The sequence below is a fragment of the Lissotriton vulgaris genome, chromosome 12 (assembly GCF_964263255.1).
Source record: "Lissotriton vulgaris chromosome 12, aLisVul1.2, whole genome shotgun sequence".
Taxonomy (NCBI): Eukaryota; Metazoa; Chordata; class Amphibia; order Caudata; family Salamandridae; genus Lissotriton; species Lissotriton vulgaris.
In genome coordinates this window covers 240365386-240392427 of record NC_141700.1, presented here as the reverse complement: position 1 = coordinate 240392427, position 27042 = coordinate 240365386, and the positions used below count along the sequence as shown (strand labels likewise).

The window sequence follows — 27042 nt, the reverse complement described above, 5'->3', positions numbered from 1 at the left end:
TGGCCTCCATAAATGTGAAAGCGCTGCATGGGCTCTAGTAAAACATATATTTGCAATGCACTAGGTCTTGTATTTGCAATAGTTTAAGGTATTGCCTTGCTAATAACTTAAACTCTCGTTAATGTGAGGCTTATTGCATTTCAAATGCTTTTTTCAATGGGAGCCTGTGTTGTCAGTCAGAACACAGGTTCATATAGAAGTCAATGGGAGTCTGACCGAACGGTGTTCGGAAACATCGTAATCGGTCGGTCGGACTCGCCAAAACCGGTCAAGGAGTCTACGACCGACATCGTAATGAGGCCCTAAATATTTTTCTCTGAATCTGAAATATTGTCCACAACACACCTTCTTCCAATCACCCTGAGAAAATAGATTTGATTGCAGTTCCATTAAACGTAGTCATACCCACTTACTCCACCAATTTGCGCTTTTAACTAGGCAGTGGCTAAGGTGACCAGGTATGTGTTATAAACTCTTTGTACATTTTGTTAAGTTTATAGCTTGGTTGTGTGTTCCAATATGCAAACAGTGCCAACCATTTGTTGCCATTACATAGCAACAACTGCACCCAACACCACTCTTAAACAGTGGGGATGGACATTTGAAGAATTTCACTGTGACAGACCACTCACATTGTTGCACCTCATTCGTCCCTAAGAAAGCAGTTTCACCAAACTTTAGCTTCATATCTTATGCATGCATGTATAAAATGCACATAGTGCATAGTGTGTGCACTCATGAGTATTTTATGTATGCTTGTAGAAGATATGTACCCTTATGTTATAGGTGCTCGTGACAGATATTTCAGACTGTTACATTTGCATGCCTGTGTATGTTGCATATGGAATTACTTTTTTGATATTAGAATCCTTGGAATGTGCTTGCTTGATAATATTTTTGGGCTATATGCTCATGTATCACTGCTGTTTTAAGTGCCGGTGCATATGTATTGCTAGATTTGAATAGCAAGCATACGTGGAAATTTGATGGAGAATGTTTTTTGGACTTGAATGTAGTCCCGGATTGTGGAACTGACTAACGTTTCTGTTGCATGACTCACAAGTCATGTGTTGTATTTATTGATATTTTTATTGCTTTGACCTGAGAATTATATAGTGAATTATTTTGTTTTATATGGAATTAGGATGACTCCACTTATGTAAACATTCATAAGAAACACTTTTTTGTACTATCATAGTAAGCGGACAAGGTACCATTTTCTCCTCCCCAAATTCCATCACTTTACCACCCGCTACGCCCAAGAACTCTCGGAATCAGGGTATGTTGTCCACGGCGTAGCCTTTTTATTCACATCAATCCAAGTAATTCACCACAGACCATTACCAGAGAAAAGTATCCTTCTTGAATATATACAATTATACACAGCATCACTTTTATCTGCATCAACCTGCCAACTGCAGTAAGTAAATTAGGTACAACATTACACTTTAACTTTTTAATTCGCCGTTCACTAGAAATTGGCTGTACATTTGAACTGGGCCGTAATGGCTCACCAATCTTCCACTCTGCTGCGCACATTGTTTCGGCAGGCCCCAACGCGCTACAGCCAACAGTAAGGAAATTAGGTATGACATTACACCTTAACTTTTTAACTGGGCCGTACACTAGAACTTGGCCGTACATTTGAACTGGGCCATCTCGGCCCACCAATCACCCGCTCTGCTTTGTTTGCTCTGCGCAAATTGTGCCAGCAGGGCCCATAGGGCTCCGGCCAACAGTTGCATTACTTGACATCCAGGGCACCACATACCACACCAGCCCACCGGGGTACCTGAACACAGGCAGCCTCCCCAAGATTCTACTCAGTCCATACATTGTGAGTTAGGGCAGTAGAGTCCAGGACTACCGGCAGGCCAGTCCCTCCTCCCTGCCTACCCAGTGCACATGAAGAATCTACCCCTTCCTGGGCTCCGTCGAATGGCCGCATTTCCATTGTTTTGCATCCCCCCCTTGTTGTTAACTGTCAGCGCGCTGCCTCAGTGAAGACTTGCTCTTCTGCCGGGTGGGTGGGTGGTTGACGACGCTCCTGTAGCTGTACTGTGGTCCGAGGGGACAAAGAGAACAAAACCCCCTGGTCACAGCCTTATATACCTGCTACATTTAGTTTATCTGTGCCGCCTCCTGATGACATCACTCAGCCAGCCCTTCCATGACCATCCCCCGCTTCCCAGGGCCCCGGAGGAGGCTCAGTCCCGTGGCACTACTAAGGGTGTCCCTCCCCTAGGCGTGGGGGCACCTGCTCATTTTCAAGACATTTCAAACAGTCATGCAATATTTTATGAATTGCAAAAAATATAGGAATAGGAGTAAATTAGGTTATATTCAGACATAAAAGACTCATAAGTCTGGAGTTCTAAGTAAATCAGTCCCTGTGAGTCTTGTAGGTAACCAAAGTAACCGTGCTAAGTGGCGGCCCAGCCCAATGTCGTTCTATATATTTTGTTCCTTACTTTAGTACTGAGGCTAAATGTATTTATTGTGTGATCTTTCTTTCCTCAGGTAATCAAATATACACTAGATCCAGTCTGGAAACCGTTCACTGTGCCATTAGTGTCCCTGTGTGATGGAGACATAGACAAAGTTATAAAGGTAATGTTGCATGGCTAGGCTCTTCAACAAGCAGCAGTGATTTTGTACTGGTTATATCTACTATATCATTTATTGTAAAAATGTAATGTTGGACCTTTACACCAAAGTAAATGTAATCATGGCACTGACTTTCTTGCATTAGAGTTATAAAAATAAATAACATCCACTTCTTTATATCAGTGCATACATTTTGTCCGTATTTTGTGCTATACAACCAAACCCTCTTTAGGGAACATGACAGGTATGGAAACTAGAACATAGATAAAGAGTAATCACGGTTCATATGTGTAAGAACTGGGCTCACCAGTTCCCCGGTGGTAGCCTGGCACGAGCAGGTAGGCACCCGAAAGCTCAGGTGTTAAGTGACTACACAGCACACGCATCCACTGAGACAATAAATGCACACGCAATGACTGAAACCACACCAGTATGCTGGATTCAAATCAATAAGTTATTTTTTATTTTTTTTTAAACCTTTATTAGTTGCGTTCAACACAAAAGACATGACAGTGACAGCATCTGCATTTCAGTACATCAATAAAAAAGAATCGTGATACATTCCGTAGAGAGGTAGCAGCCTCACTTGGTCCTATATAACACAGGCTCAGTTCCATAATGACATCAAAGTGTGACCTGTAAACCAGGACTCTCCCCCCCATCATAGTCCAGGACGCAAGAAGGATGCTCTTCACCACCCCGCCACATTCAGACATGAGAACAGGCCAGCAAGGTCGACGCCTTCACACCCCACCCATCCGCACTCGTCTGTGACCTGTCCAGTCCATCGGTTATGCCAATGTGTGCAGCATTGTTCCTCATGCACGGCAAGCGTGTGCATCCCTGCCAATTATCGCAGCCAACCCTCAGTGTAGGGACATGTAGGTCTCACCATAGAGCGATGTCGCGCCCACAGCTCCTCTTCGGAAGTGTAGCCCGTACCCACTAGTGTGTGTGGCCTACAGTGCGTACGCCCACCACAGTAACTCCAATACATACATGAGTAAGAAGGGGTCCCCCCCCCACTCCCAGCCCCCCCAATATTAGTTTTAAACGGGTGTCGTGACTACCTAGTTTGATGCAGGTGTTGCAACATACCTCTACCCATGTCTACAGTAGTATGGTGAATGCTGTAAGTAGGGACCTACACGCTCATTGGATCGAGACCGGTTCGTCATCACCAGAGGAGTCGCCGTGCGTCGCCTGAGATAACAAGTACACCTGCAAGGGGGACCAGAAATCGCTAGGCGCGCATCGGGCGGGGAGCAGTTCCGCGTAAACGCCATGCTGGTCCTGGCAGTAAGTGAGGTCATCAAGCCAGTCCTTAAATTTAGGCGCTCTCCCTCTCCCCCATCTGCAAGCTATTCTTCGCTTAGCGAGGAGCAACGCTATGTCTACAAATTTGCGGTCCGGTTTGGGAACTTGCTTGGTGTAACCCAGGAGCAGCACTATTGGCTCCATTGGCATTGGGCCATCAATCATTACCTGGAGTGCGGCGTGTACCTGTTCCCAAAAAGTATGTATGGCCCCACATTCCCAGGCCAGATGGAAGAAATCTGCACCAGCCGCCCGACACCTAACGCATCTATCATCTTCCGAGAGATGAAACCGAAGTTTCCTGACTGGGGTATAGTAGTAGCGTTGCAGAAACTTATAGTGAATAATTTTCAGCCTACAGCTAGAGGAAATCCGAGCCGTGACTGCGCAGCAATAGCTCCATTGCTCATCCGTAAGCGCAGTTGGCAGTTCAGAGTCCCAATTAGTCCGGGCTTTCGGCAGCAGCATTGGGCGTTGCCCACGTATAGCGGCGTACAGTTTAGACACTAAGTGCTTGCCATCAGAGGTGAGCATGATATGCAATGGCAGTACCGTCTCAGGTTCGTCCGGGAAGTTGGGGAGTATGTCACGCATACCCTGACGGAGCCTGATGTAGTAAAACACCTCCATGGATGTCGGAGGGGCAGTCTGAAACATCTGTTCCTTGGTGCGGAATGTTCCGTCTTGAAATAGGTCGCCCCAAGAGTTAAGGTGTATGCGTTTACACATGGACCGAAACCCGTTTTCCGTTAATAGAGAAAGTTTCGGGTGATATGCGAGGGGAAGCGCCGGGGAGTAAAGCATGGGGGCGTCCAGTTGTTTAGTTATTCGCCGCCAAATCAATAAGTTATTTATATAAGATTGGCATCAGGGTGATTAAAAATTCACAGGAGTATAACTTATTAGCTTCTCTTAAAACACATGGGATGCATCACCCAGTAATAAATACCAAAATGAATAAATATTAAATATTAGATAACTGTAGGCATTTCTATAAATATTGCATTAGACAGGATTAAGACATTTCATTAAAGAGGAACAACCAATTGCTTGAGCAAATTGAGACATTTCCTTTAGCGTTATTGACCCCTTTATCAGGCAGGAATAAACCATTTCCTAAGATGACTCCATGCAAGTCTATGCTCTAGTGGGCAGTTAATATTTCATAAGGCAAGAACATCTATTACATATGGGCATAAGCAACACCTCCTAATGAAAGCACAGGTATGAAACTTCATTTATAGAGAACTCAGGAAGCACTTCTTTAGGCAGGAATAGTTATCACCATGGGGCCTCAATAGTGTCCTGGCCCAATTTGGCGGTCTCCTGCGCACAACTAGGGCCAATGGAACCCCACAACAATGTTCCCCAGTGGAGGGGTGAACTCGGGGCCTCCTGTGGCCTTCCGCCCTTCTCCCCGGGGGTTACCTGATTTCTTCGGCCATTCGGGCCCTTGCGTCGGACCCAGCTGGCCTTAGTGGAAGAGTGGGCCCTCCTGGTAGGCCTTGTGCGGCCTCCCGATCAGTTTCCTGCCCTTCGGGGCCTGTGCCGGCAGGTGGGGGCTCTCGGGCTCCTTGGGAGCACTTGCGGTGCGGTCCGGGGAGGTGAAGCTGCTTGGGCCCGTCCCGGGCCTGGACTGAATGGGTGTCGGGCCCCCGAGCCAATCCACGGCGCGCTTTCCCGGGGCTCGGTGGTGCGGACCAATTGGTGCGCGGCCGGGGCGGAGTTTGTGATGCGCCCCTGTCACGGGACGAGAGATCCCGGCCTCAGGCTTCGCGGCCTAGTGCGGCCTGACAGGAATTGGCGCGTAGGGCAATGGGGCCTTCAGGCAGGGCGCAGCCCAGCAGGTGATCGCGGTGGCCTCCCCAAGGCTCCGGGGGCCGCCGCCGGGACTGCAGACACTCGGTTCGGGCGCGGCCCAAAACCACACGGCGGCGGGGGCAAATCACAGTGCTCCGATGGCAGCGCTTCACGGCCAGGCCTCCCTGGGGTGAGTGGGGCTGAATATAGCGCTTCGTGGGGCACAGCGCGCAACAGCAGTTCTTGCCTGCCTACAGCGCTTCTCGGGTCACAGCGCTCAGGGGCAGTTCTGGGCAGCTTACAGCGCTTGGTAGAGATAGCCCTGGGGCAGGGGAAATTACAGCGCTTCAGGCAGCAACAGTCTCTCAGCTACAGCGCTTCTCAGGGCACAGCAGGGGAGCGCTGAGGAGCGGCACAGTTCAGTTTCAGCAGCGGGGATGAGGCAGACAGAGGGGCAGAATTGGCACAGCACAGTACCTGGCTGATCCCCAGAAGTCCTGATTAGCGCAGGGGAGTTTCTTCTTGGCGCTTGTTGGTTCTGGCACCCTTGGGTAGAAGTTACTTGAGGAGAGGGGGGGTTTCAGTTGAAGGCTTGTCAAGTTTCCTCAGCAGGTCACTTCAGGTGGTCCCTGGGTTCCCCTCCCGCTGGGCCAGACCAGTGGGCTAGTTCAGTGTTCCTCACACAGCTTGGTGGGCAGCACCTAAACCCTGTCACCCCCAGTGGTATAGGTTCTTGACTAGGCCCTACCGCCTAAATCTCCTGCGTAGGTTCCCCCAGGTAAGTGATGCCCCAACTGGCTGCGACTGGAAAGTTTCCCTCCCTTTCCTTATATAGCGACAGTTGGCAGTGGCAGTTGGTGTCACCTCCCCTATTCTGGAAGGTTCCAGGAGCTTCCCTCATTCTGGCTATGGGCAGGCTGGCAGGCTGGAATTGCAACATTGTTTAAGGGTTCCAGCCAGCTCCTGGGTACTAGAGTGCATCTAAAAAGACCACGATGCAGTAGCAGGGGTCAGTGGCAGCCATCTTTATGGAAGAGAGCACCTGCACCTTAACATTGGGAACCATTGGGAAGGTGCCCAGAGACCTACGGCCAACAAAAAGTAGGTGGAAAAAATGAGGCAAGGGCAAAAGAAAATAGGGAAAGACCACCCTAGGGCTGACAGGTCTAACAACATGTTTGTTTTCCTTGATAATTTGCCGAAATACTGTACCACGGCGATTCACACATTGAGGATTCCTTTTTTCACACTAGAAAACGGAATGAAAAATGTGTCCTTTTTCCGGGATCTTTTTGAATGGCAAGTTACCACTGGTAATATTATACAAATGGTGATCATGCCTTTGCTTACTGCCATTCAGAAAAGTGACCCCGTAATACTGAAAAGGGTGTGAGTGCGGAAGAGGAGGAAATCACATAACAGTAAACAACGATACTATGCAGTGGACAACTGTGCACCATGAGATGAGACTTGCAGGGGACGCTCATGAGTAACAGACGGGGGTTCTACTTCATAGAATGATGGTACATTCATGGGCCTGACTTCCAGCATGATCAATGAGGGTGATCAGTTACAGGTTTTCCAAAAGCTCTTGACAGACAAATGAAAAAATGTGTGAGAGTTGGACACAATGCTTGTGGTATTTGCCACTGTTGACACTGTCTCTGTGGAAAGGACTGGCACCGCCGGATTCTAGAAAGGACTGCTTCCAGAATGTTGAACTCTGAGATGACAGATTATGCTGTGGCCTAGGTGTACAGAATGGAGCTTCTGCTCTCATGCTTACCAGATTTCATCCTTTGTGTGGAACCTACCTGCCTTTGGACACTGGTGATGAAGATGGGATATGAAATTTGAAGTTTATTGGTTTGTATAGCGCTGAATCACCCATGAGGTTATCTCTGCGCTTAGGACAGTGAGGAACATCAGAGACCAAATGAATTTAGAAAAGGTGGGTTTTAGTAGCTTTCTGAATTGGACCAAAATTTTGACATATGTAGAGTAGACCTCAACACTCTCTTAAGGAAGTAGATTTGGTGGTGGTCATCAGGAAGACTTCCGATCATCCCATAGAGGGAAGATTTTCCTGGAGTGGTATTTGGTGTGACTAAAGTTGTGGTTACTGCCTTCTATGTGTGGTGGCAAAACTGCAGCATCTCAGGTGTCTGAGATAGGCCTTGCCAGATTCCCCGTCGACTTTCAAGCTTGTGGTGGGATGAAGTGTTTTCTGCTCCCCGGTCTGAAGATTGGAGCATAGTGGTGCAATCTGGCTACTTTATTCTTGCTCCCTGTTCCGAATACTGCATATTGTGGCAAGATCTGGGCATTGACTGGGCAAAGCGAACCTCACTAATCTTCAGCATGTGAAGTAGTACCCACCTCGTTATGCCGTGAGCCAGTGCATGAATACTCGAGGTGTGATAGGACTGTGTGAAGCACTGTGAGGAGTGATGTATCAGATTTGCTTTAGGTATTGCAGGGAGAATTTTTGAAAGACCCGGAGCATTGGGGAGTTGCTGGTGGGAGCACTGCTTCACTGGCGTAGCTAGGGGGTGGGGGGGGGGGGGGGGCGGTCCACCCCAGGCTGCACTATTTTCGGGGCAGCGGTGTTTATAATTTATTTGGGGACACTGACAGATTGTCCCCAAATAAATGATAAACGCCGCCATCCTGGGCCCTGACAGTTGGCGATGCACAGTGCATACACTTACGGCTGTAACTGTCGCAAAAACCGCAAGATGGGAGCTGTCGGCGGATGCTGCTTACAGCTGCGGCCCCCACGTAATGGAGAGCTGCGGCTCAGGCGGGAAATAGTGGATTGGCTGGCTGGGCGCGACTGCATGTGATCGGGTTGCCGAGGCCGGATCATGGCAGCCTGACCTCGGCGCAGGGGACGTCACATCCTGCTACTGGAGCGCAGAGTTTAAGAGAGCTAAAGGCGGCCGGCTACTTTATCCTGCCGGAGGGAGGCCTGTTTTCATGGCCGTAGGAAGCGCACCATAATATCATGGCCGGAACACTTCAAATGATCAGGGCCGCCCGGAGCGCTACAGATATCATGAAAGCTCCCAGCCTTGATGCTCGCAGCTGTTCCTGAAACAGCTCGCATAGGCCTGTGCTCCGTGTACTCTCAGCTGATATTATTTCAGCCCCCCGCTGAATTAAATATTTTATGGGAAGAGTCGACGAAGACTGGATGGCCCCGCCCGAGAGACATTGGTCAGGGCAGTACAGCGGCCTGGACAGTTTGCACTGCAGGCGGGCCTGGGGGCCATCTTGAATTACCAAGGCCTGCGTGGCTCAGACCTCACGTAGTCGTCCATCAGCTGTATGCCCACAGACATCGCGGCCTGGAGGCCAACTTGAATTGCCACGACCCGTGGTGGCTACAGCCTGCCTTCAGCCATCTGTACACCAGAGTCTACCTGCAAATATACACCATGAAACTCCAGAAATAGTTTAAGAACAGACTTACGATTCCGGAACCAATCTACTGCTTCTGAGGGTGTACAGTGGACTCTTCAGCAGGCATTTGATGGTAAGATCATTTTTTCTTAAGTTGATATGGTGACGTGCATAGTAAGATGTGCTAACCTATTACTTTGCAAGGGAAAGGTTGCTGTTTTTCCAGAATAGAAATCCCAAATACGGTGACTGTTTCATAAATTCGTGTAAAGCAAGATCTGTATTACATTTTATTACCTCTTCCACTTTTACATTCACAATCCTGAAGTACTATATCATTGAAAATCGTAACCTGCATTAGAGTTGTTTGCCAATATAACTTGAAAGGTTATTCTTGCTAAATACATGCACAAGAAACTATTTAAAACAAACAGTGCACATTATATTTTATTGCCCAGCATCAGTCCACAGACCTGCAGGTACCGAAAATAACTTTCTCTTGAGTGCTGCTCTCTTTGACACTCTCTCTGTGATTGACGGTCATGCTGACAGCTCTTACCTGTTTATGTGCTATAGTACATATATGATATGATTCCTGCATCTTCATTTCTGGATTTTGCTTGTGAGAAAGTGTCACTCAAAGTTGTTGAAATGTCTCTCATATTTACACTGAAATTATAAAAATGTCTCACATGCTAATCTGGAACATTGGCAGCCATGCTGGTGAGGCATCCTGCTTGACAGTGGCAGCCTCAATGATGCCCCGAGTGGAGGTCGGGGTCCGAGTTGGTTTATGGCGGCCGGCCACCACCAGCAGGCTCTCGATGCAGCAAAAATGTAAGTGCCCAGCCTAGCGTCTGATCTGACACACAGGCACATTAGCCACATTCAGTAAAGACATATAAGCATTTATTGGTGTTAATATTAATAATTTGTTTAAGTTAATTTTGCGTAGCGCGGCCTATGGTGTATCACAAATACTGCAACAATGTGTCCAGCATTTCCCCAATGGCGAGAGAGGGCTTATGATAATAGGGCGGGCTGCCCACGGTGCGAGGGCGGATGTTATCAGTTTCTTTACGTTTGGCTGGAGTGGAACTCGCCGCTGCTCGAACCGCAGGCCAGTATTGCATGCTGCAGCTTCTCATCAAGGTGCCATTCGAATCTAGAATGGAGTTGGACCGCGGTTGCTGCAGTGCTGAAGAGAGTTAGCTGGTACCTGCAACCTTTCATAATGATGCAGAGCGAGTCTAGACCCGAGACAGAATGCAAAGTCTTGAGATCAGCCCGTTCTTCACCAGGCCTCGGGCTCTGTAAAAGCAATATGAGTAGGGCTAGCAACTCTGGTTCACACGGCGTGACCCCAGATAGTGCACTGTGTGCCAGCCAGCCTGGACAGGGTGAGCGTCATTGACTGGTGCCGGGGTGTTTTAATTTTAACTCGAAATCCTCCCGGCACGGCCCACAGGAAGTCCTTGCTGAATGAATCTAAAGAAAACAGCTTCTTGAGTCTTGTTGACACGTGCTGCCCACAAGATCATTGGGGGCCCCGGAGCAAATATGTCCTTTTTCCCCGCTGCCCCCCTTCCCCTCCCGCTATCGGCCATGGGCGGCAATCTGAGGGATAGCCCCGGGCGCCAGAAGCTCTAGCTATGTCCCTGCACTGCTTGCTGACATCTCCCCGCAAGCGAGATCCGATGTGTTGGCGAGTCACTGCAGGGAGTGCCTTTTGCAGATGCTTAAACAATCAAAGCATCACAGCAAGGTGTATTGCAAGCTATCAAACTGCTCACGTGACTTGCGGTGAATGGCGGCCGACCAGGCGAGTATCAATGGGTGAGTGTGTGCTGCAGCTGAGAGCATTGGACCCGCTCAAACTTTCCACTGCACGCTGTACGAGTCTACACTGAACTTTGGGTATAGGGAAAATAAAATAATTACATTTCTTATCATTAGCCTAGGGTCAGAAACTGATATTGCGCTGCCTCGGGCTTGATGGAAGTCTGTTTTTTCCCCCTCACTGCACCATCCTCGGAATAGTGAAGTTAAACAGCGCCACCTAAAGTTCTCTTTAAACATCATAGTTGATAAATGCAGCCTCAGTAAGAACAGAAGGAATACTTATGTGCTGAGACTGACTTGCATTTCACTTGTCTGCATGGTGTCAACGATACATGAAGGACTTACCAATACTGCACAGAAATTGTTTATATCACATGGTTTACTTTTAGGGATCCATCAATTCAAAATATCTCACAATTATTGTGTAATTTGTTTTTTTAAAGTGTAATCTCAGTGCCATATTGTAAAAAGACCAAAATGCAGTATGTCACTCCCCCACCATTCTTTTTAGAATCCCCCGGTGAACCACCAGTAAGATGGTGAAAATGGAAAACAGTATTTCAAAACTATTCCATAGTACGTGAGCCAAATTCAGGTCTGGAGACAGATATAGCAGTACTTCTACACTGCCTAGGAGTGAAGGGGCAAGGAATTTTAGAACATCTACCTGATCTTAGTGTTGATAAAGACAGGGGATCAAATGAATATGAAATATGTATTAAAAAGTTGGAAAATCACTAGGGCACAAGATTACTCCTCAAGGGATACAACCCAAACAGAACTAGCAAACACCATTTTGAAATTGGTAGCACCGAAAAACAAAGACAAGCTCAGATGCTTACTAGGAATGATAGAGTTTTATAGCAAATTCATTAGTAATTTTTAGTAATTTTGCTAGCAGAACTTACCCTATGCAAAACCTTTTAAAGAAAAGGGTATGGTTTGTTTGGGATGAATATTGTCAACATGAATTTGAAGATGTAAAGAATGTTTTGACCTCTGCTCCAAACATGAAAACTTATGTCCCGGGAAAAAAACACAATAGTGGCAACGGATGCCAGTTGAAAAGGATTAGGGGCAGTACTCCAGAAGTAGATCAAAATGGTGAAGAGACTATTGCATTTGCCTCAAGGGCTTTGAGACACACTGAAACTACTTATTCAGTAATCAAAAAGGAGGCTTTGACAGTGTAGGGTGCACTTAAAATCTTCAGGAACTTTATTTGGAGGACAGCGTTCAAGGTAAGAACCGATCATAAGGCTCTTAAAGAGGTTTTTTAAAAAAATGGGACTGAAGACAATTTCCAGCAGAATAAAGAGGTGGATAGTTAACCTGCCACAGTATACGTTTGAAGTAGAATATATTTGGTTTTATTTTTTATTTTTTATTGAGCAGAAAGAGGTTAAAATGCAATTCATGAATGGAGAGTTTGAACAATGGAATTGAAAACAGGTTTAGAAAAAATGCTTCTTCAAATTGAGACACGCAGGAATAAAGCTTGATTAAGGAGCAGATTAAAAAAGGGGGGAGAAATTTAAAATACATGAAACACAGTAGAATATATTTGTGATGGGAACATTTTTGCTGCAGATTGTTTGTCCAGATTAGACTGATATGAAAGAAGAAGAGAGGGGTAGTGAGAATAGTGTTGAGGACCTAGATTTAGCCAAAGAAAATGTTTGTGTGATCACCAAAGGGGTTGTTGAAGAGGAAGACTGGGGGCAGGAGATGGAAGCTGATGCAGTGTTAAGTAGAGTACGAGAGCTATTGGTTCAAGGTTCAGAAAACAAAGGAAAAGATGACAAGCGGTTAAGATCTTTTTGGGTGGTCAAAGAAGAATTATCGAAGAAGGATAGATTCTTGTTTAGGGTGCCAAGTTGATCCCTCCAGAAACTCTTAGGAGAAAGCTGATTGACATTACTCATGACGGCTATCTCAGTATCACTATAATCAAACAAAGATAAAGACTAGATTTCTGGAGCCCAAGAATGGACATGCTAGTAGATAGAGAAATAAGGAACTTTGTGCCATGTTCTACCAGCAACAAAGTATTAAAATTACACACTCCACCCATGGGTTGTCACCCCCATTCCGAAGGTCCTTGGTAGGATTTGGCAATAGATAATATTGGGACATCTGTGGAGAGGCATTCCGCTTACAATCTAGTATTAGTTTACTTCTTCTCAAGATGGCTTAAAATTACATTTTTCTCAGACTTCAGTACCATGGCTGTCATAAGGTTTTTGGTAGTGATTTTGATACGTGAGATACTGCCAAGCACCATTTTGTCAGACAATGGGGTTCAGTTTTGCTTCAATGAAATGAAGAATTCTTGCAATGTAATAGGATTACACACTAACTGTGTGCCCTGTATCATCCAAAAATCAATGGAGTAGGAGAAAGGTTTAATAAAAGACTCAAAGAAGGTATCTAGCTAGCAAGATTACATGGGTTGTGATGGAAGGAAGAGGTAATAAAATGGTTAGAAGAGTTTCATCTATCCCCCCTATCAGTCCACTAGTATGGCTCCTTTTGATCTGTTGAAGGGAAGAAATTCCAATTCAAGACTAGTACCTGGGTAGATGTAGTGGCATAAGGTTTGGGTGAAGGTTGATCCTAGACAACAGTGGAGGGTGAAAAAGTTATAATTACAACCAGCCTGAAAGTAAAGATTTGATAAATTGCATAGGACCAATTTGATATCTTTCAATGTAGGTAGTTGGGTAAGAGTTAAAGCCCCTACTGGCAACAAGAAATGGTCCAAATTTACAGAACCCATGAAAATCATTAAGCTCTTTCAGAATCAAGACACAGGATGGAAGGATGTGGAACTTGAGGAGTGTAGTAAGACATGTCAGATCTAGCCAACATAATGATACAAGAGAGAAGATTGAAAGAGCAATATCAAAAAGTGAAAGCCCGAATTATACAATGGTAAGAATACCAATGTCAGCATCATATCCAGCAGACGTATGATGGGCCTTATTCGTTTCTTAAAAGATTACTTAGTCAGTTACACTAGCCCTTGACATTGCAAAGCTCCTAACAAAAGAATCTCATTTTTTTCTTTTCTCATCTTGTGTCGTGGATTGTGGATTTAAAATTATCTCATTCGGTTCTATATAATAGTGTATATATGTATCCTGTGAAATTATGCATATGATATACTGTATGTACCATCATTATACTATTGTCAGTGCTTATATCAGATCATGCCGGGGGCGTGGCCTGGAGTAGGCTGCAATTGCTGCATTGTTGTGAAGCTCCGGCTTGTCAATAAAGTTAGCCACAACATCTGTCCTTTAATCCAACCAGGAACAGGGTGAAAACATCTATGCCCCTAGCGGAGACCCCCTGACCCACGACAGGAGCCAACAGGGTCTGAAACAGGAAATATCGAAAGGAGCCCAGGAAGGGAGAGGCCTAGAGAGCGCGAAGTGCGGACCTGAGAGACTGCGCCTGTTGAGTAGTGATTGGCGGGGCTGTGAGTCGAAGGAGGTGGCCGGCGTGCCTATGGTCGCAGCGGCCCGCTGTGTGTGTTCCCAAGTGGGCCGTGAAGTTAGCGACTGCAACGAGTGCGGCGATCGGAGGCGCTACAACAAATGTAGGAGACGTCGGCAGCTGTGGAGTAAATGCCGTCCCTGAGTTGGGGGGCAAGAGCCATTGGTGAGCATCACCCCTCTGCGCCAGACCCCGGATTTGAAGGCAGTGCGGGCCTGCAGGGAGGCTCGGCGAGGGACCAGTGGATCCAGGGAGGAAATGTGCGCCGTGATTGGGCGCAATGCACAAGGCAAAGACCTAAAGAGCAACAGCTGACCCGGTTGCTGGCTATGCGAGCGAAGGGAGGAGGCCAAGGGGTGAGCTCTGTGGCCGGGCCTGGGAGAAAGGAAGAGTGGGGTGGTGCACCCCTTAACTCGCAGTGGACTATTGGGAATCAAATAGAAGGAGAACCCCTGATCTGGATGTGGCGGGACTGGGGGTGAGCGCCCTCGTGAACCATAATTGACTGTGTAGTCAGGAGCTCGGCGAGCGGTAGCGGCCCATTGGAGACGCCGGGCTCGGGCTGTAAGCAGGGCCCCACAGAAGACTCAGGGGAATAGTGACAAAACCAGCGATAGTACAGTGAATAAAGGCAGTGGCTTGCGGCACACAAGTGAAAATGCGTAGAGGGTCGGTGGCATAAGAAGAGGTAGGAGGCCATTCTGGCTACTTAAGTACGAGTGTTCAAGGACCCTAGAGAAGTAAGCAACCAACAAGGGTTGAAGGCCAGGAGAACATTAAGGAAATGACGGGGAGAGAAAAGTCGGAATGTGCAGGGTCCATACAGTCGTTGAGGAGGGACTGGCCCTGTGGACCATGTCAGTGGCACTAAGAGGAGGACAAGTGGGGCCCAGAGGACAAAAGAGAGAACTACAAGTGCCCTAGTTCACGAAAAGTGATTTGCACATCATCTAAAGAAAGGGAATGTGAAGCCAAAACCGCAGTCCATGACACAAACAAATAAACTGGACAAATGCGCATTTTCGAAGCAAATGGTGGAGGACCCAAGGGACCACACTGAGGGGATGGGGACACCGGAGCCCTCACTGACTGCTATCATGGCAGCCATAACTGATCTCAAGAACACTCTTGAACCCAAAATAGACAAAGTAACGGTTGAAGTTAACCTATTGAGAGGAGATCTGGTCAAAACCTCGGAAAAGGTTACGACGGCGGAAGGCAACATATTGCAGGGTGGAGAGTGGAAAAACAGAAGCCACCCAGGGTAGCAGACCTGCATCAAGACGACGGTCCTGAGGAAAGAGACCGGGACGAAAGACCTGGCATGGAAAGGTCAAAAGACGACTGAGACTACTCTGGAGAAATTGATGAATTGGACAATGTAAGGTCAGATTTGCTTATTTATGACTCATGTTGTTTTCCTGAATGGGATGGGGGGGGGTTGCTAGAAGGGATTGAGGCATGGAAGGGGAGTGGGGGACACTCAGACAAACCCCGTGCAGAGAAATAGAAATATTATGGGAGTTTGAAGGGCTAGACAACAGAAGTAAAAGCCAGCAGGGAGTTTTAGCCTACGCAGCACGAAGCAAGTAACTATGGGGCGACAGGCTCTCTACAGGTTGGGGTGGTGGGTAGTTTTAGACCTGTCAAGCAGGGCAGCAGGGTGCAGGGTGGGGGAATTAAGGGTATTAAGAGTTTGAGATGGGCAGGTTAATGTTTTTGTTTTATATGTGTGCTCGGACACGACTGGCATAGCTTGAGATGAACACATGGGGAAGCAGCCCATTAACTACCTGCCCTCTCTGGGCCCAGTCACAATCGTCCTGAAACCAATAAAAGTATCTCTCTATGGCATTTAAGGTTTTGACGTGGAACATTAATGGACTGAGCAGCAAGATCAAACGTGCCCTGTTTCTGCAATACCTGTGACTACAGTCCCCAGATGTGGTACTGCACCGGGAGACACATTTGAAGGGAAACCACTGCAAAGCCTTGGATCGCTGGGTCTATAAACTAATTGTGCATGCAGACTTTACGTCCGGTTCTAGAGGGGTGGGTATACTGCTGAAGGTGTCAATCCCCTTTAACTCTGGTGTGATGACTTAGGCAGATATGTGGCTCTAACGGGTGCATATGAGGGAAGGATAATAAATCTATGTTCTGTCTATAGACCACCAAGGCTGCATTCGGAAACCTTCCCAGCATTGGGAGATATATTGTTAGAATTCCCTCAGGGCACGTTGATATTGGGAGCTGACATGAATGTGGTCATGATCCCACAGATAGACGGATTATCAGCGGTAGTGAGGGTGGGGGAGGGGAACCCTTGGACGGATTCATAACAGTGATGGGAATGATAGACCTGTGGCGCACACATAACCCAATAAGCTGTCAATATACACACACCTCAGCCAGACACAACAGCCATTCTAGAATAGATTACTTGTTCACAATCAAAAGTCAGGCGGGACAACTTCATATTATGTCCCAACTAGCACGAGGTATTTCGGACCACTCCCCACTAAAAGTAAAGATACAGGGTCCAGCTAAAATAATGCCCTGACACCAAGACTGGAGCCATGGTACTTCAAAAACAAAGGATTTGCAACAAAAGTGCAGCAGCGAACAGAGCAAGATTTTCAAGAAAATAAAGGGTCGGTCGAGAGGGTATTCACCCTATGGGAGGCATACAAACCTGTGATAAGGGGTTATATCCAAGCACAAATAGTTATTGTCAAAAAAGAACAGATCAGAGAGACGGTAGAGCTTGAGAAAGAGGTGAGGCAACTGGAGAATCAAGTTTGGGAAGCGAGGGACTCGGATGAGTCCATAAAGCGTCATCTACGACACAAGCAAAAGGAACCGAGGCACCTAGAGGAGCAAAAATCAAGAGCACAGTCACTGGCTACTCAGCTGAAGATTTACGACATAGGTGGCAAAGCGAACAAAATGGTTAGAGAAAAGAGATAGGGAACGGAGTTGGGTCCTTGAGATAAACACACTGAAGGGGGCCGACGCATCAGACGAGAGAGGCGATAGCAGAGGTGTTCGCACAGTATTATGAGGAGCTATATGCCTCTTCCACCAAGCGAACGGCTGCTGATTGCGCAGAGATACTTCAAGAAATCAATCTTCCTGTGCTGGGAGACGGGGATAGGGAGTCACTCGACCAGGATTTCACAGTGGAGGATATTGCCGCTGCCCTCGCAGATCTCCAGTCATGGAAGGTAGCGGGTACCAACTGTCTGCCAGTGGGAATGAATAGAAGTGTTGCAAGTAAAATAGTACAGCATCTGCTCAATATGCATCAGGAATCCCGAGAGAGAGGGGAACTGCCCAAGAACATCCATACAGCAATGATAGTGGTAATACCTAAGAAAGGGAAACCCGAGAATGACTGTGGATCCTATAAACCGATATTGTTGCTAAACATTGAGGCGAAGGTGTTGGCGATGGTGTTAGTGAACAGGCTACAGACAGTTATCTTCACTCTGGTCCACCCGGACCAGTCAGGGTTTATGCCGCATAGGGCCACAAGACTTAATTTGAGTAGATTATATGGAGTGCTCCATTGGGCCAAAATGGAATACACCGAAGATGCAGTGCTTCTCTCCCTGGATGCACAAATGGCATTCAATAGCATCAAACGGCAATATACGTTTGAAACTTTATACAGACTGGGCTTCAACCCAAAGATCTGTTCATGGGTAAAGCTATTTTACCAAGACCCAAGAAAAGAGTGAAAGTGAATGGAGCGGTATCTCGTTTGTTCCCATTGAGGAAAGGTACGAGGCAGGGCTGCCCGCTCTTGCCCATGATATTTGCACTAGCATTGGAGCCACTGGTGGCCTGGGTCCGCAATGATCCGATAATAACTGGTATAGTAACAGGGGGAGTATGGAAAGATAGAATATCCCTGTATGCAGAAGATGTGCTCCTCTATCTGTAGAAACCTTTCGATCAGTTCACAGGGTGCTCCACATCTTCCAACTGTTCCGCAGTTACTCTGGTTACAAGACTAACTGCGCCAAGTCCCTGATTTTTCCATTAAAGGGAGACATCCTCAAGAGACTGATTGAAATAACACCATTAGTAGTCAAACATGAGTTCACGTATCTAGATCTAAAAATATCTGTGAAAGAGGAAGATTTTTTGGCGGGGAATCTTTATCCACAAGTTCAAAGATTGAAGAACGATGTTGAACACTGGAGGAAGCTGCCGATATCATTGATGGGCAGAGCAGTGATATTTAAGATAATGACATGGCCCAGACTGCTGTACATTATGCAGAATACCCAATACAAAATACCGAAATGGTGTTTCAAGAAAGAGACAGAGAAGTGTGAAAACACCTATGGGATGGAGGCTGCGCCAGATTAGCATTGAGTGAGCTACAAAGAGGGGTGTATGAAGGGGAACTAGCGGTACCAGATATCCAAAATACTAATGGGCATCGCAGCTAATTGTGGTAAATGACTGGGCATATTCTGACCAGGACGATCCGGCATTCAGGAGTGACCATTGGTCTGTGGGGGAAAAGGGGCTATCCGGTAGCACTGTATGGCAGAAGTAACTGCTCCTACCGCATGCACAGACTGTGGTGCAGGCGTTGCGAGAGGTTACTAAACATTTAGGATGGGAGGGGAATCTGACCTAGAAGGCTCCCTTATGGAACAGTAAACTGCTGAGAGAGGTAGGGAACCCGGCTGGATTAAAAAATGGGAATTATTGGGAATTGATCACCTTGGGGATATTTGGAGTGTACATGCACTGATTCCGTTTGAGACACTGCAATCAGAATGTGACCTGGCCGAATCAGAACGGTATTGATACCTGCAGTTGTGCCACGCCTTGCGTAAATATATGAGGGAAGGGGAAACACTGGTGGAATACTCACCACTGGAAGACAGATTATTAATTGATCAAATGACAATTAAAGCCACTTCACTAAACAATAGGAAAATAGCATATAATTCTCCCAACCCAGTTAATCTCTTGAGAGGAGCTTGGGAATTAGACGTGGGACTCCTGGAGGATGTGGACTGAGAGGAGGCAGTGCAAAGTCCTCGTGAAGTGTCAGTGAGGGTCAGGGTTCAACTAATCCCGTTGCGTGTCCTCCACAGGTCATATGCCTCCATGACACAGCTGCACATCTCAATTTTGTGCAAGGGGCGTGGGCTCCTTCTTTCACATTCTTTGGGCTTGCAGGTACATTCACCAATACTGGAAGGCAGTAACGAGAATAATGGCGGAAGTCGTGCAGGAGGAGATCCCACTAGAACCACGATTGTTAATATTATTTGCAACAGGAGAGTTACGGTGGCCCAAGTATGTAATGATCTGGTTGAAATTGCGTCTAAGGTGGAAAAATTGAATATTGCTAGGGGATGGGGGTCATCCAGACCACCGGATATAAGGGACTGGGATGACGACTTAGACTGGTGCACAGGGGTCGAGAAGAGGCTAGAGGATGCCCACGAAAATGGGACAAAATATGGGGGTGGTGGAACCCGCGCAGAGAATTTAAATCATCATTTACACTACAAGGGACTGCTAAGGAGTGCTATGGACTGTGTATGAAGATAAGGTGTGCCGTCTCTCGGGTATGAAAATAACAGCTGATGTGGGGTTGTGAATCTACAAATAATATACTTTATATACGAGCGGAAAAGAATGTGTTCATGTTTAATATATAATTGTGTAAGAAATTGTACTGAGCGTAATTAATAAAAAAAGATGTTAAAACAAAAATATCTGTTCAGGCCTTAACTCATAAATGTATTTTTGGATATTTCTGTTTTTCATCTGTTGGGATTGGCATATGCGAATATTCTCGTTAAAAAAAGGGTGACGTGCATTGTATCACATAAGGGATATAAGACTCTTCAGTTTATTGTTAATGTGATATGTTGTTATGCATATGATCCTTCTCTGCATATTTGGCTACAAAACGTCGACATCATCATGATTACTATGTATATTTTGCTGTTATGGTATTTAGCCTTGACTGGCATATCTTGGATGTTAACAATAACATTTTGTTTTGAAAAATAAAAACAGGGAGATGTTTGATATTTCCCACTGCTGTCACTGCCTCTGTGGAAGGAACTAGAACTTGGAATCTTGGACCGCAAGGTTCTAGAAGTGTCTGCTTCCAACATGTTAAACTCTGAGGTGACAGTTGGTTTATGCTGTGGCTAAGGTGTAAAGAATAAAGCTTGTTCTCCCATGCTTACCTGAGTATAACCTTTGTGTGGGACCTACTTGCCTTTTGGCAATACTGAACTGAAGTATATACATTTAGTATGTCGTGTTGCAGGAGGCAGGATGGAGTCAGACTAAAAGTATGTGGTGGCTTTTGTTGTAAATATCTTCACAATGTAAAAAATGGTACTGAAAAGAAAGAACAAAGACAATCTCCTTTGTCGAGACTTCAATAAATGACACTGAGGGAAGATAGAATAGAGTTTGAGGTGACCAGTATTGGTTGAAAAGAACCCGGCCCAGCCAGGCCTGATTTTTAGGATTTCAACATTACATAAATATGCATACAGTGAATGAAAAAGCGAAGTATTTGGCTTTTCAGTGATCATTCCAAAAATCTGGCGCTGGTCCGACACTCCTGTACCAGTGCTGGATACCACTGAAATAAATAGACTGCTAGGTACATCAGGAGGATGACTATTAGCAAGGGATTGCTTAAAACATTTATAAAAGATCTGTTCACGCAAGAACAGGGAAGGATAACAGTGGAAAGGCATATAGGTTACTGCAAGGGATTAAATCAACTAACCTGAAGGGCAGTTTTGATCAGGATGCCCACTCGCCAGCTCATTTCCTTTTCCAACCCCTAGTGCTTAACTTGAGCCTGTGCTTTCCGGTGCTCAGCACTGGCACTTAATTGGTTTCTGTTGCTCGGCACTGGCACCTAATTGTCAACACCATACTTAGAAGAGTCTACCACATGGTGGCGCTGCTTATCTAATTTAGAGATGAGCAGAACAATGGGTGTTTATGAATACAATACACTTTAAAAATTGCTAACACCTGCACCCCCAGCCATTCCTTTATCTTTGGGGTCCTGGAATAATCTGAACTGTCACATTTACATGCGAGAGAGATGGTTAGTAGTTGTTTTGGAGGCGATGACAGGGGCGATAGGAGGTGCAAGCTGCAGTGGCCTCCTGGCCAGAGACCAGGCATTTAATATTTTACAAATGAAGCACTGCCAACCACAGCAGATAGCCGGACGAAACCTCCCTGAGCGGATTGCTTACGCATAACACAATGTTATCTTCCACCAGAATCAGATTTTAACGCCTACGTACGTAGCAAGTGCAGCAACCACAAGTCCGCTAAACGAAAAGGTGTTTCCTGCGCCCCTAAATGTGGGGAACTGAACCCCCAGTCACGTTGAGCATGTGCAGTCCTTAAGCCTCTGTCTTAAGTAATTAAAATGCGTGTGTAAAAACATATATACACACATTCTTTGTTGCCATGGTAATGTGTTGTGTTATTTGATTCCCCCACCTGTTCCTCATGCCTCCGTTTCCTCATTCATCAATTTTTGGCTTCCACAGTATGCTTTTTTATATTCTTTCTTCTCGAATTCTGAATTGTTTTTGCTACAATCGCTGTTGTGTTCCGCTGTTAAAGCGTTTTTGGTAAAACCAAGGTAGACAGGAGCTGGTGTTGTAAACATATATCAGCTGCACTGAAAACGCAGACTCTCTCCTTCCTATTAGACAGCACAGCCGCACTCATTTTAATGTGTTTTCCTCACTTAAAATCTTATCATCCGTAAAGATGAGAACATATGAAGGGTAGCATATCAGAAAAACCGCACTAATGTTATATATTGTTTCTTTTATGAAGCAGTTTTATCAAAAACCAACCTAATGTGAATTTAGGATGAAACATTAACGACACTTATCGATAGCATTGATCAATTTACATGATGGATCATTTTCTTGTTTCTAGTAAATTTAAGAGCCATTAAAATGCTGCAAAAGAGTTTACACGATTGATTCCTTTGATGGTGACTGGCATGATTCCTGTAGTGACCTTCAGCATAGAAACATCGATTTGACTGGCAGCACTTCAACTTTGCATACCCAGCTCTATGTGCAAGTGTTGATTGAGTACATCCCTTGGGCCTTATTAAGAAAGATCAAGTTGGAAAGTTGGATGTTTCCCCACGCAAGACCAGTCCTACATGTGTAGCAAATGTTCGACTGTACTGGGATTCACAAAGGATCCAAGGAGTACTGTTCTCCTGCCACTCGCGCGTTTACAGGAATACTCACGTGCAATGAATTGGGGTATTTCAACCTATCACCAGGTGGATGTATCTTTTTTCCTCTACAGGGAAAAAAATTCCCATGGGGAAACCACTTCCTGAACACCTTAATGAAATATGGAGCGCCCCCTAGAAACATGCTTACTCCTGGCCTTGGTAGGAGAACATTTAAATTTTCTTTATCCCAAGGGTGTGGGTATTTGCCTGCTCTTGTAGTTATATCCACTTACAAACGTACTTATCCCTGTCCATATCCTGAAGTACACAAATGCAGAAATTCCAACAGACTGGCCGAATTTCATTATTCACAAATGGTATTCGCTTAGGCAAATTTACACCAACCTTAGATTTTCTTTACACAGAACATATGAGTTCCAGGCTCTATTTCCAAGCCCACAAAATAATTAACATAACTAGAATAATTGCAAAAATCACTTTTTTTTATAAAGAGATCTTTAAATATTTGTAAATCAACTAAATACAATTTAATCAAACCATTCTGTCTACAAAAAGCCTCCCACCAACACAACCCTAACTAGGAACCAGTTTAATTCATAAATTAAAAACAAGGCCCCTGTTGATGATGGTGACAATCTTGCGGTTTTGATTTAAAATGTTCTATTTAATCATTTAAGCATTTCTGATTAGAGTGGATGTGTATTTCAGAAATCCCATAACATATATATACATATCAAACAATACTAGTCTTTTACCCTTTTTTTTTTCTGGAAATTGTAAGAATTGTAACTTGTAATCTGAGATCTTCCAACGACAGGCTTGCTAATATCATTACCTTGTTGTGCTACCTTTAGAGCCAGAGAACTCAGTTCACAAAGCTGTTTGCCCACATAAGTGACTCTCTGGCAAGCACATAACATAATTTATGAGTGTACCTTTACTTTATTGAGTCGAGAAATCTCAATGTGTACCCCTAAACTCTTTACCCAGTAATTTCAAGCGTTGCTGCTTACATGCACGTACACCCGCAAAGGTAACATCTACAAACTCTCAATTTTTTGCTTATCTCACAAAACTTTTACAGATAACTTCAACCCTGAAGCCATTTGAGCCTTTACTCCTATGAAGGGCTGAAGTAAATCTGTTTTGAGGGAAGAGGAGTGTACACCTCAATAATTGGCAGGAAGTACATGTACAAGTTACTTCATGGGGGGGGGGGGGGGGGGGGTGATTCCTGTGGAGAAACAAAAAAAATCACTGCAAATGCCTTTTGCCAAGCTTACGCGTTCACCCACTGAACAAGCAGGGTGCAAAAATGCCTATTGACCCACACCTTTGATCTGAACATACTTTGTACATTTAATTATTACATGTGTTCATGTTCTTTTATTGTAGTTTAATATTTTGCGTTCCTAAATAACTAAAAACGTCAATGTTTTAATAACATTGAACATGTAGAGAAGTCATTAAATCATGCCAAAATGTGAAATCCAAAATCTAACAAACAACGAGCCTGCCAACCTAGTTTAAAAGTCCCACAGTGTTATCTAGTCGGTTTTCTTTGTAGTCTAAATCTGTGTTCTCCATTGTACAATTTACCGTCTCTTTTGCTCACAGTGCCTTCTCTTTACACTTTTGCTGCCTCTCTTTTGCAAAGTTGCCCGTGTATTTGAAGACGCTAACAAAGTCATGGCTTTGTGTGCCAGATTACTACAGTGACATTCAGGGCCGGACTGGGAACCCAAAGCAGCCCTGGAAATTTCGTCGGACCAGCCCACGCGTTTACCAGTGTGAAGCACTGTTGCTTTTGTTACTGCCCGTCGATACTGCAACACAGCTGCGATACCGGCCCACAGTAACAAAACAGGTTCCACAGCTGTAAAACAGGCCTCCACCCTTCCAGCCTCCCAGGGAAATGCCCGATGCCCCGCTACGGCCAGTCTGGCCCTGGGGATATTACCTCTTTATTGGAAACGTCACATGGTCCAGGTCAGGGCCAGACTGAGAATCAAAACCGGGCCTGACAAAGTGCTCGGTCGGCCCCCTGGGAGGGGGGTTGGGGGTGCTGCCAAACAGTTTTCCAGGGCCGTTTCGGACGATTTTGTTACAGGGGCCGATATTGCAGCTATGCTGCAAAAACGGCCATGTAACAAACGGCCCCCAAGGGGCCCAAAGCCGGCCCCCACCCTAGCGGACCACCTGGAAAATGCCCGGTGCCCGCTGCGTCCAGTCTGGTCCTGGTCCAGGTTATCTAGGTGAGACCATGTCCACGCACAAGCATGTTGTCAGGGATCTTTTTCATCTTTACCGGCCTGCCTGCCATCCTGGATGGATCCATGTTAATTCACATACTTGTGGAATTCAAACTCTGAAAGGTATTCCTTGAACCTCAAGTAAAGTCAAAGTATCTGTGCATTACTTAGTAGCAAAGTAAAATGTTTATAGCTGTTCAATAGGTTTATTATCTGTGTGTCAGAGTGCATGCAATTCCGAATGTCCAGGTGCAAGAGGTACTACAGGTGGAGGCTGAACGCAAAAAGAGAACAATCAAGCAATACAATTCTGAAATTTCTTAGCAAACTTAAAAAGCACCAAAGTTGCCTTTATGTTGCTCAAGAACAACATAGCAGCAGTTTGAATCACATTAGTATTTCTGTCCTTAAACAAGATGGCTGTCAAGGGATTAATGCATGCTATTAAGGACAAATATTGGCAAAGCCATGCCTTGTCATTGGGTTTGCAAAAAATCATTAATGGGAAAGCCTCCTGGCCCTCCTCAATCTAAAAAAAAGAATTGACTAACAGCAGAAGTATTTTTTGGTCTCAAAACAAACATTGCCATAGTAGTGCCTGGTACTTTGTGTGAAGCTGTACTTACTCCTTGTAAAAGAAAAAAATGCTACAACTCACAGAGAAAGTTAGCCAATGCCTGAAATGGGTTGATAAATTACCCTGTGCTGTATGCTGTAATGGAAGGAAGAAAAAAGTGAATAACACAAAAAAGACCAATGAATGAAGAGAGGTTAAAATAGGTTTTCATAATGTGCATTATAGTGAACTGAGGTGCAAAAAGAAGGTCTACGGACTGCTGATGTGGGTCTGCTGAACCTTTTGCAAGCTTGAGAGAGAAATAAAAGCTTTCACTGGTTAAAGGTTTATATATCTTTGCAACTGAAAATAGCACTTTCTTTGTTAAGTCCATCCATTTGTGCACTGAAATCATTTTGTGCAAAGCAGGAGCCCTAGACACTACTACAGTTTGTGTTGGTAAAACACCATAGACGGCACTAGTGTTTAGGAGAGTACTTGACTGTCATGTAGCCCTGCAGCAGAAGAACATGGTTGTTAATATTATGGCATCTGCAAATGAGAAACTTTGCAGGAAAGAGAAAATAAAAACTTTCTGGGAATTGTTCAAACATCCCCATGGGAGTAAAAAATTGTGCTGAGCAGAGAACGCACTGGTCTATACTTTCACTTTTTTACACTTCTACTAAGAAAATGCACATCACAGCAACATGATAACGAGCATTTGCAGTGCAATAGATCTTGCATTACTGATAGTTTGAGGGACTGACGTTGCAAATAATAATGCAATGCCAATAGCTCATACTTTCAGTAATGCAAGAGCTAGTGCATTGCAAATGCTTGTGTAATGAGCCAGGAACCAGCATTGTATGTCTCAGTGGAGTACCGCAAGCTGCTCCTAGAGGTCCCTAGTAAGCAAGGCACCTGCACTACATGGCTAGGCACAATACCGCAAGCTGCTCCTCGAGGTCCCTAGTGAGCAAGGCACCAGCACTGCATGTCTAGGTGCAGTACCGCAAGCTGCTCCTAGGTCCCTAGTGAGCAAGGCACCAGCATTGCATGTCTACAAAGAATTTAATAACACATCTTATAGTAAAGATGGTTTATAAATTGTTTTTGAAAATCCCACTTTTAGGCATTTTCGTGTTTAACTATTCTGTGTGCCTCTGCCTGTTTGTGGATTGACTGTCTGGGTTTGGAGTGACAGGGAATGGGGATATGCATTCTCTATAGACAACCACTGGGGGTGTGCCTGGCCCTTTCTAGATGACTCAGAGCTGAGCATAATAGACCTTGGTTGCATTAAGAGTAGTGGCAGGAGTTTTCCTTGCACCTGAATAGGGGTTGTCTCCCTTGAATAATGCTGTCTACACCCTCTGTGGTCATACTGCACCAATGAGGTCAGAACTGGTTTGGACTGGGCTCAGAGACCCTGGCTGAAAGAAGAACAAAGACAAAATGGTGTATATGTAGTGGGCCTTAAAACACAGAATGTTAGATCACTT

The 27042-nt window shown here is 45.4% G+C and overlaps 1 protein-coding gene across 2 annotated transcripts in view; it reads left to right on the top strand.

Annotated features, from left to right (window-relative positions):
• The window catches only part of CPNE2 (copine 2), a 975302-nt gene that overhangs the window by 596324 nt on the left and 351936 nt on the right, over positions 1–27042 (top strand). For both annotated transcript variants that reach the window (XM_086947740.1, XM_086947741.1), the window contains exon 7: positions 2521–2610. In XM_086947740.1, coding sequence (XP_086803866.1) covers positions 2521–2610 — 90 coding nt within the window. The remainder of the gene's footprint in view (positions 1–2520; positions 2611–27042) is intronic.